Consider the following 10,138-nt stretch of genomic DNA (forward strand, 5'->3'; position numbering starts at 1 on the left):
GAGGGAGAGAGAGAGAGAGAGAGAGAGAGAGAGAGAGAGAGAGAGAGAAACATTGATTGGCTGCCTCCTGCATGGCCCTTACCGGAGATTGAGCCACAACCCAGGCATGTGCCCTGACCGGGAATCGAACCAACAATCTTTTGGTGCACAGGGCGATGCTCCAACCAACTGAACCACCTGGCCAGGGCTGATTTTTAAAAAATTTAATCCGCACCTGAGGATATGTTTTTATTGATTTGAAAGAAGGAGAGATACAGGAGAGAGAGAGAGAGAGAGAGAGAGAGAGAGAGAGAGACGTTGATCAGCTACCTCCTGTACAAACCCCACTGGGGATTGAAACCAGAATCTAGGTATGTACCCTGACTGGGAATTGGACCCGCAACCTTTTGGTGCAAGGTACAACACTCTAACCAACTGAGCCACCCGGCCAGGGCACCTCTGTGTGATGTAATAATGATGGTGGTGATCTCTCCCAATGCGGTGATGTAACTAGGTGTTATCATTTCCATGTGACAGATAGTGTTGGCTCCACACCCAGTTCTGTCTGACCCAGAATCTTTGATGATAATAAAAAAGAACGGCAGACCTTTCTAGAGTGCTCAACTACATAGCAGGCACTATTCAAAATATCTCCTTAACTCATTCAGGCTCAGCTACTCCACTAGTGGCTTCTAACAAACCGACTTCTCTTTTCTCTGTCCTTGACAAGCCCTTTCCTGTCACTTAAGCTCACCTTCAGGGTCTTCAAGTGGCTGGGTTTGCTCAGAGGGGCTTTGCAGCCTCTTCTGGTCCTGTGGGGTGGTCCCTGGGAGCTGGGGCAGAGCACCCTGTGAGGTAGGAGGGGGGCCCGCAGGTGCCAGGAGGGCCTGCTGCTGCTTCTCCGCCAGCTGCTGCTGCTGAAACACAGGCCTAGGAGGGCTCAGCCCTGGCTAGGTCCCGCCCGTGGGGGGCCCAGCAGCTGTGCCCGAGACGCCCTGCACCAGACCATGAACATAGACAGCACAGGGGCTCGGGCGCCACTGGGAGGAAGGCAGGGAGCAGAATCGGAGCTGCTGAGTGTCTTGGAAAGGAGGGCAGAGTGCTCCCTCGGCTACACTACGGCAGACCCGAGGTTGGGTAACAGGCTTACCTGCCTCATTAAGAAGAGAATCCACCCTCCCAGGAGGACTGCAGTGAGGCTGGCCACCAGCAGGTCTTGGGGTCCCAGTCCTAGATACAAGTCTGCGGTGTTCTCTTCAGGGTGCAGATCCAGGTCCCAAAGTTCCTCCCGACTCAGACTCAGGAGCTGGAACACACGGGCTTTTGCTCAGCACCTGCTCTCACTGGAGAACCCTTCACCCTTCCTCACCAGTACAGGGCTGGGTTTACTTTAAGGACCAGTGGGTGAGTGGCCCGACTGATGGGGGACAGAGCGCTCTCCGTGGTGCTGAAGAGGCAGGGATGAGTAACCCGCACGGTGCAGAGCGGGCGCTCTCCATGGTGCTGAAGCATCAGGGTGCCCCAGGAGGTTGGGCTTCCAAACCTAGCTGGTGACCAGCATCTCCTGGTGTGTCACTAAAAAATACTTTTTGAGGCAACACAAAAAAATGTAGATATCCATCTCCAGAGGTTCTTTTTCTCCCCAGAGATTCTTAATTCATGGGGCTGGAGCGGGGTGTCACTAAAAAATACTTTTTGAGGCAACACAAAAGATGTAGATATCCATCTCCAGAGGTTATTTTTCTCCCCAGAGATTCTTAATTCATGGGGCTGGAGTGGGCATTCAGTGATTCTAATGAGCAACCAGATTTGAGAATTATTGTTCCAGATCATGGCTGTTCCTTCTTTTAAAATTTTTTAAAAAATTGATTTCATAGTCCGGCTGGCGTGGCTCAGTGGTTGAGCGTCCACCTATGAACCAAGAGTTTGCTGGTTTGATCCCAGTCAGGGCACATGCCCGGGTTGCAGGCTTGATTCCCAGTGGGGGGAGTGCAAGAGGCAGCCGATCAATGATTCTCATCATTGATGTTTCTCTTTCTCTCTCCCTCTCCCTTCCTCTTTGAAACCAATAAAAAATAAAAATAAAATAAAGTTGATTTCATAGAGGAAGGGAGAGGGAGAGAGAGAGAGAGACAGAAACATCAGTGATGAGAGAGAATCATTAATTGGCTGCCTCCTGCAGGCCCCACACTGGAAATCAAGTCCCCAACCCAGGCATGTGCCCCGACCAGGAATCGAACCTTGATCTTGTTCATAGGTTGCCACTCAACCACTGAGCCACGCTGGCCAGGCATGGCTGTTCCTTCTAACCTTGAACTACTAGTGATTCTTGTAGTCACTTGCCCAGCGACTGTCCTTTTGTGTCCTAGGAGAGAATGCTTTTATAGTTTTTCTGTTTCAATTTTCTCACTAGATAACCATTTTGTAACTTTTACACTGAAGAAGAGTAAAGAAAACTGTGACCCATGTTTCACAGTTTAGATGACCAATATCTTTTTGACACATCTAACAGCAAAAATAGTTTTCCTTTTGGGAAATTGTGTGAGGTCAACTGACCCACTCCAAATGTTAATCATAGAAGGCTGAGGAAAATGTCCTATAGCTTCCCACTCACATGCCAGTCTCCCTCCAAGCCCTCTGCCCTTTCATGTATTTATTTTTTAGCTTAATCCTCACCCGAGGATATTTTTCCATTTATTTTTAGGAAGAGTGGAAGGGAGGGGGACAGACAGAGAGAGAAAAACATAGATGTGAGAGAGACACATCGATTGGTTGCCTCAGGCACATGCCCTGACTGGGGTTTGGGATCAAACCTGCAACCGAGTTACGTGCCCTTGACTGGAATTGAACCTGGGACCCTTCAGTCCGTGGGCTAACGCTCTATTCACTGAGTCAAACCAGCCAGGGTGCCCTCTGCACTTTTAGCACTGACCTCCATTAAGAGGGCTGGGGCCTGCATGCTCTTGGAGGGTCTAGTTTCAGCAGTTCTACTCCCTGGGGTGGGATGGACTCTCAGCATCGTGGTGTGCAGGACTGGGGGTGGCTCATGGTGTCCTAAAGGGCAGGGAAAAAGTCCATGGGCTGAAGGTGACCTCTGTCTTCCAGATCAGAAGCCAGGATCACATCCTTCATCGTCATCTATTCCAAATTTGAGCTAGGGAATCTCACCAATGAGCAGCCACTGGCTAGGGAGGGCCACACTGCCTGAGGGGTATCTGACAGCCGTGCTAGGTGAGCCCTCTCGCTCTCCTGAGACTTGAAGTGTCACCTCATCTGTGGTGGGGCCATCCATGGAGGCCAGGGTCAGTCCACGAGGCTATGGCAGAAGATGGAGAATCATGAGTGAGGGGGCTCTCCTGCTCCATCCCCTCTTTCCAGCCCCTCAGACACCCCTTCTCACCACCAAGGCCACCCCTGTGTGAACCAGTGCTTTGGAAACATAGAAGCCAGCGTCATCCTTCCCTATATACAGCGTCATCCTAGTGGGGGAGAGGAAGGGAGGGATGAGTAGTGGTTGTGGCTGTTTCCGTTGCACCATGTTCTTGTATTGTCCCCTCCCACATCAGTTCTGGTCTTGGCCATGTGACTTGCTTTGGACAATGAGACCATCGCAAATGTGGTACAAGTAGAGGCTTTAGAAGTGCTTGTGTAATGGGGCTTGTCCTCTCGTGTTGCTCTTTGGAACCCCAAGACCACCATGGAGGAAGCCCAGGCTAGCCTGATGAGGTCAGAGAGACCTTACCTGACACCCTCTAGGCAAGAGCCGATCAACTATGAGACAGGGGAGTGAGACCATCCCAGGGCATCCACTCAGCCAAGCCACCAGCTGACCGCACACATGAACTAAACCCTCCCAGACCCGAAGACCAGCCAGCTGACTCACAGAATCTAAAAAAATAATAAATGTTTGTTGTTTCGAAGCCGCCCCCCCTTTTCCTATTTATCCTTTAGGTTTCTATTTAGATGCCCTTTCCTCCAGGAAGTGTCCCACCACTCCCTCCTGCCCCCGTCTCAATGTAGGTGCTCTTCCCGTGCATGCCCATGGCAAACCTATTCTCTTATCCCACCCTTTGGCATCCCACAATTGCCTCTTTACTCACCTGGCTCCTCTACTAGACTCTAAGATTTCTGTAGGGAGGAACACTGACAGCATTACTATCCTCCCAGAGCCTAACAAGTGACTGGTACACAGTAAGTGCTCAATATTTGCAGAACAAACTGAATGAGAGGATAATCCTTGATTTTCCCAGCCTGTCTCTCGGCTCCCTACGATGGGGACTCTAAGGCTCTGAGTGCTTTGAGGCAGGGTGACAGTTAGTCTCAAACAACCAATAAGGCGCAGCACCTGCCAAGCAGAACAGGTGCCCGCTGTGGCACTGGAGTGGAGACCTAGGTCCCTCCTCGGCCAGATGTGACCCTGTCACTTGCTGAACAGTGGGGCTCTCTGGGGGTTCCTGGAACACACAAGGGGTGGTGAGGACACTAGTTATTTATTAATAGCCAAACTGGCTGGTCAATAGCCAGCTTGAAATATTCTGACCCCTAGTTCAACTGTACTGGTATGTCATGGTCAGACATCACGCCTGCCCATTGGGCCTGGGCTACAACCCTTCCAGGGGGTCCTCCCCAGTCCCCAGGCATGAGCACCTACAGCAGCTGGATGTCCAAGACAGAGAAGGGGGTGGCTATGTTCTGGGGGCGGGAGGCAGGCAGTCGGATGTGGCCCCAGCGGAGCGCTAGGAAGTGCAGGGTGTCCCGCGCCAGGGTGAGATGGGGTAGCTGGTGCAGGCTGTCCTGGTGCCAGGTGTAGATGCCCATCACAGGCACGCCCAAGTCCTGTGTCCACAGCACTGCCCCGCTTCCTGGGTCCACAGTTAGCAGCAGGCCCATCCCACAGGATGCCAGGTGGCTCATGTCTGCCAAGAAAGATGGAGGTGTGACCAGGGAGCTCTGACGGGAGGTACCTCACAGCATCTTGGGGTGGGGAGCTGCTCTGGGGCTGGGCCATCAGGAGGGCCACTCAGGTGTGGAGCTCAGATGAGATCACCTGGAGGGTTGCAGGACATGGGAAGGTCAGTCAGTTCACTGGGGGCACTTTGATCCTTGGGGTCAACTGGGAGCTGTGTAGGATGTAGGGGTCAGTCAAGGTCATCTGAAGGTGACTCATGTTGCTTGGCAGAGATCACTTAGAATGTGGAGCAGTCAGTCACTCATGCTCTGACTGATGACCACCTGGGATGAGTATCAGGGTGACTTGGGTATCACTTAGAGTGTGAAGGAGGTTAGTCAGGGCCCTGGGGGTGCCACTGGCGATGTGTCAGTGTTATCATCTCTCAGGTGAAGTGATGGAGTCAGGGGACCAGGGGGTGCCAAGGGGCACCTGTGAGGTAAATCAGGAAGTCTGGTAGGACAGTCATAATATCAAGGAGGTGGTCAGGGTTATCTGGGGAAAGGTCACTCAGGGTCACCTTTTAGGGGTCACTCAACACTGGGGGTCACTTGGGGTGCTTGGGGACTCCCCAGGATGTGTGGGTTGCTTGGAGTCACCCAGGATGTAGGGAGACCTGGTGTGGCTCACGTGGAGCACGGAGGAGTGAAGATGTCAGGGCTGCTCAGGTACAGGAGGGTCCTGCTGGGTGTTGAGGGGGTCATTCAGTATGTGGGGTCCCTGAAGTGGTCAAATGGGTAAAAATGTGGTGAGCTTGGTCACGGATGCCACTCAGGGATCCCTGAGTTGGGGACACTGCTCCAGAGAAAGGTGGCACTCACATTTCCCAGGGGAGCCATCCATGGGGGGCGCTGAGTAGCGGCGGTAGGTGGTGTTCCAGCGCTGGCCGGGGGCCTGGGGGTCCTGCATGGTGACCGTGTACTCTGAGGATGCCCCGAAGCAAGGTTACCAGGCATGCCCACCTGATGCTCCTCCCATGCCCACCTCGGCGGGTCTCATCTTGTGGGGGTGGGGCTTCTGAGCACCCAGCCTGGGGTGGAGGCCGGGGGCATGGGAGGAGCATCCTGGTCTGTCTTGATTACTGCTCTATCTCCAGTTCTTTGTTCAGTGAAATACTCGTTGACTGACAACTTGACAGACTGGCCCAACTCAACTTGCATAGCAATTGCCAGGCCTGGATAGAGCAAAAGAGGGGGCTGCCCGGGGCTGGGGGAGCAGCTGGGGCCTGACTCACGCGTGCGGCCGATGTAGAGGCGGGGCGTAGAGGTGCCCTCTGTGGTCAGTGTCATCTGTGTCTCCCCTGACTCCGGGTCCACCACAAACCAGGCATCCTGCTTTCGGCCTGTGGAGGTGGAAAGCGTGCCAGCCCTCAAGATGGCCTGGGAGAGGATGTGCAGCCTGTTCCTCCTGTGCCCAGCTGGCCCGTCAGGACCTAGGTCCCCGTCCCTGGTGCTGGGCCTGGCCCCACAGGCTGGGGCTGGAGAGGCGCTTACCCGTATAGAAGACGCCATCGGAGCTGCGGCACGGGGAGGCGTGGACCAGCTCGGGGATGGTGAACGGCAGTTTCTGAGGAGAGGGAAACATGCCAGGGAGGAGTAAGAACAGAAAAACTCACCCAACCTATCCATGAGGTAGTTGTTATTGTTTCCATTTCCCAGAGAGGCTAAGTAGCTGGGCTATGCCTTTGAGAAGCCGGGGAATGGTTGTAGACTTAAGGACGCCGAGAGACGCGACAACCACATGGGCCGGGGACCCTGGGCCAGGAGACAGTGAGGGACACACTGAGACACTTCACAGAGTTAACATGCGCTGCGAATAGGCAATGCTATGCGCCATGGCTAACCCTCCTGGCTTCAGTCATCTACACGCAGGCTGCGTGGGAAAGAGGCCTTGTTCTCAGAAATACACAACGACGCTTTAGAAGTAAAGGGCACAGTGCCTGCAACTCGCTCTTGAAAGGTTTGGAAAAAGACATTTTACATGAAAAAAAAAGTAATATTCTCAGCATTCTATCTATTAATCTATCATCTACCGAGAGAGAACAATAAAGCAAATGTGATGTTAAAAATCAACGAATCTAGCCGAAACCGGTTTGGCTCAATGGATAGAGTGTCGACCTGCGGACTGAAGGGTCCCAGGTTCGATTCCGGTCAGGGGCATGTGCCTGGGTTGCGGGCACATCTCCAGTGGGAGATGTGCAGGAGGCAGCTGATCGATGTTTCTGGCTCTCTATCTCTCTCCCTTCCTTTCTGTGGAAAATCAAAAAAATATATTTAAAAAAAAATCAATGAATCTGGGTGAAGGGAATAAAGAATTTCTTTGTACTATTCTTGCATTTTTCCTATATTTGAAATTATATCAAAATGAAAAGCTACACACACAGAAAAAGCTCAAAACTGCATTTACAGAGCTGTTGCCAGACGTATCCCAGGGACACAGTCCTGAGGGAAGAGAATTGGGGCTCCTGGAGATAGAGGGCCACCGACAAGAGGCCCTCACCACCTGGATGGGTAAGGCCCGTGTTCCTGAAAGGAACTGAGGGCACCTATTGTGGATGCGGGAAGTTCATTCATTCATTCACTCATTCATTCATTCATTCATTCAAGCCACAGGATGTCAGGCTGCGGTAGCCCCTCCAGCCACTTGAGTCTCCAGGATGGTACAATGTGCAGACACCAACTCCCCTAGTAAGTGAGAAAGACAAGAAAGAGGGCACTGTGAGATGAGGCTGGAGAAGTGAGAAGTGAGCGTGTGTGGGATGAGCTGGAGAAGTGAGAGGTGAGCGTGTGCGGGATGAGGCTGGAGGAGGGAGAGGTGAGCGTGTGCGGGATGAGGCTGGAGGAGGGAGAGGTGAGCGTGTGCGGGATGAGGCTGGAGGAGGGAGAGGTGAGCGTGTGCGGGATGAGGCTGGAGGAGGGAGAGGTGAGCGTGTGCGGGATGAGGCTGGAGGAGGGAGAGGTGAGCGTGTGCGGGATGAGGCTGGAGGAGGGAGAGGTGAGCGTGTGCGGGATGAGGCTGGAGGAGGGAGAGGTGAGCGTGTGCGGGATGAGGCTGGAGGAGGGAGAGGTGAGCGTGTGCGGGATGAGGCTGGAGGAGGGAGAGGTGAGCGTGTGCGGGATGAGGCTGGAGGAGGGAGAGGTGAGCGTGTGCGGGATGAGGCTGGAGGAGTGAGAGGTGAGCGTGTGCGGGATGAGGCTGTACAGCCTTCCCATTATGTGCCGAGCCCTGGCATCCTCTGCAGAACACGCAGATTCTGGCCAGACTGTTCCCCTGCCCCCTCAGTGCTCTGCCTAACAGAAGCCCCAGGCCCTCCCACCTCCAAGCATTGAAGGACACACACCATCAATCCCTGTTGTTTCTGGGTCCCCAAGGTGTACAGGCTGCCATCAGCGGGGTCGGAGAGAAAGGCCGTTCTGTGAGCAGAGAGGAATGGGGGGTGGGGGGGTTGGAGGCACGTGTCCTGGTTTCACAAAGGTGCCCTTTCCCTCCAACTTCGTAGTGAGTAGGAGCCACCCTTGAAGGACGCACCACAAAGCTGTGGGCCCAGTGCTCCCTTACGTCTATCATGCATCCCCACCCCATCCACACTCCCTCCAGACACCAGGGCTCCCCCATCTCCCAGGTACCCCTCCTTAAAAGGCCGCAGGTTCACTTACTCTGTGACATACGTTGGTCCTTGGATGATGGGATCTGCAGGGGAGGCACGGGGAGCATGAGTTGCCCCCTCCGACTCCCACCAACAATCACAGCTCCTACTCGCTGGGCGCTTACCGCTTGCCAGGCCCCAACCCAAGCACGTGCCCGGCGGGTACTGTAATCTCCCTGAGAGCTCTGCTAGGGAGGGCCATTACCCTTGGCTTCATTCTACAGTGAGGACCTTGATGTTCAGAGACGTAGAGTGACTTCCCCAAGGCCACACAGCTGCTGAGTGGCGAAGCTGCCGGCAGACACTGGCTCGTGGGGTTCTAGACCCCATGTTCTGACCCTCTGTGCCATAGTGACACCACTCTAACCCGGGGTCCAAGGAGGAAGAGGTGACCGCCCCTTGCTCACCATCCCTCAGTGTCCACTTCAAGTCCCCAGTCTGCTTGCTTAGTGCGTGGAGACTTCCATCCAGGGTGGACACGAGCAGGAGGCTCTCCGGCCTGAGGGTCTGGACCTGCAGTGGGAAACAAAGCCACCTCCTCTGAGAGGCCTGGGACCATCCCTTGCTCTTGCCCCAGGCAGGCTGGCTGTGACTCCCTGGTCCCCTGGAGACAGAGAGAGAAGGACGGTCGGTCGACTGGGGAAGCTGTTGGCTCCACCCAATGATCTCCTTGACTCTAGAGAGGGACTCATTACAGTGAAGCCGGAGCCGCAGCCCACACCTCCCAGCTCCCACTGTGTCCAAAGTGCCTCCTCTCCCCCACCCGGTTCCCTCTGGTTTCCCAAAGAAGACTGAAGGCCTTTACATCAAAAGGCACTGCCGCTGGTCCGTAGGCCCTGGGAGACCAGGCTGCTATTCTCACCTTCGGGCAGGTGAGGGAGAGGCTCGGGAAGGCAGGGCAATGAGCCACGCAGGCAGCTAATGGCAGGACTGGGACTGGAACCACCGATCTCTTTCTTGGCCACACCACCCGCCTCTCTGAGGACGGCCCCTTCCTTCTGCCTCCCCAGGCAGCTCAGGCTTTGGGTGCCAGGCTGCACACCCCCAAATCGAGGCTGGGGTGCTGGGCGGGGGGGGGGGGGGACATTCCCTTCCACCTGGCCCCTGCTGGGCCAGCTCACCGCTCTCACCCCTCCTTGAACAAACAGGGTGAGGCCGAGCTCCGGCAGCAACCCTCACATCCGGGTGGCGATGGCCGGGCCACCCCTGCAGAGCCACGTCCGCTGCAGGACCCTGGGTTTGGTGGGGAATCAGGAAGCTGCCAGCCCTCTGGTCTGCCCACCGGCGCGGGGACTGCAGGCCCCTGGCTCACAGAGGACTTCTGTTTGACCGTAATCGCATTTGAAATTAGTTTTTAAATTAACTGCCAATGAAAATATTGGAAAGATTTTACTTAAAATCTGGATCTCTGGTTTTTCTTATTTTTCTGGAAACACCAGATCTCAGCGCACTGGGCTCGCATTCCCACTTGGCAACCATGGGGTGGACCCAGCCGGCGCTGGGCGTGGGGTGCCCTCTGACTGGGATCCGTTACCTGTCGCAGGGGCTCCAGGCCGGACAGCTCA

At 54.7% G+C, this 10,138-nt stretch overlaps 1 protein-coding gene across 1 annotated transcript in view; it reads right to left on the reverse strand.

Moving 5' to 3' along the window:
- ERN2 (endoplasmic reticulum to nucleus signaling 2) overlaps nucleotides 1-10,138 on the reverse strand; it is a 25,170-nt gene that overhangs the window by 8,787 nt on the left and 6,245 nt on the right. The window contains exons 3-15 of the mRNA XM_014530011.1: nucleotides 8,981-9,249; nucleotides 8,584-8,617; nucleotides 8,268-8,340; nucleotides 6,421-6,493; nucleotides 6,162-6,269; nucleotides 5,749-5,850; nucleotides 4,631-4,895; nucleotides 3,380-3,458; nucleotides 3,148-3,295; nucleotides 2,912-3,033; nucleotides 1,130-1,285; nucleotides 1,050-1,052; nucleotides 734-899 (exon numbers count right to left, since the gene is read on the reverse strand). Of these exons, the coding sequence (XP_014385497.1) occupies nucleotides 734-899; nucleotides 1,050-1,052; nucleotides 1,130-1,285; nucleotides 2,912-3,033; nucleotides 3,148-3,295; nucleotides 3,380-3,458; nucleotides 4,631-4,895; nucleotides 5,749-5,850; nucleotides 6,162-6,269; nucleotides 6,421-6,493; nucleotides 8,268-8,340; nucleotides 8,584-8,617; nucleotides 8,981-9,249 (1,598 nt within the window). The remainder of the gene's footprint in view (nucleotides 1-733; nucleotides 900-1,049; nucleotides 1,053-1,129; nucleotides 1,286-2,911; nucleotides 3,034-3,147; nucleotides 3,296-3,379; nucleotides 3,459-4,630; nucleotides 4,896-5,748; nucleotides 5,851-6,161; nucleotides 6,270-6,420; nucleotides 6,494-8,267; nucleotides 8,341-8,583; nucleotides 8,618-8,980; nucleotides 9,250-10,138) is intronic.

This window comes from Myotis brandtii, unplaced genomic scaffold, assembly GCF_000412655.1.
Source record: "Myotis brandtii unplaced genomic scaffold, ASM41265v1 scaffold707, whole genome shotgun sequence".
Classification (NCBI taxonomy): domain Eukaryota; kingdom Metazoa; phylum Chordata; class Mammalia; order Chiroptera; family Vespertilionidae; genus Myotis; species Myotis brandtii.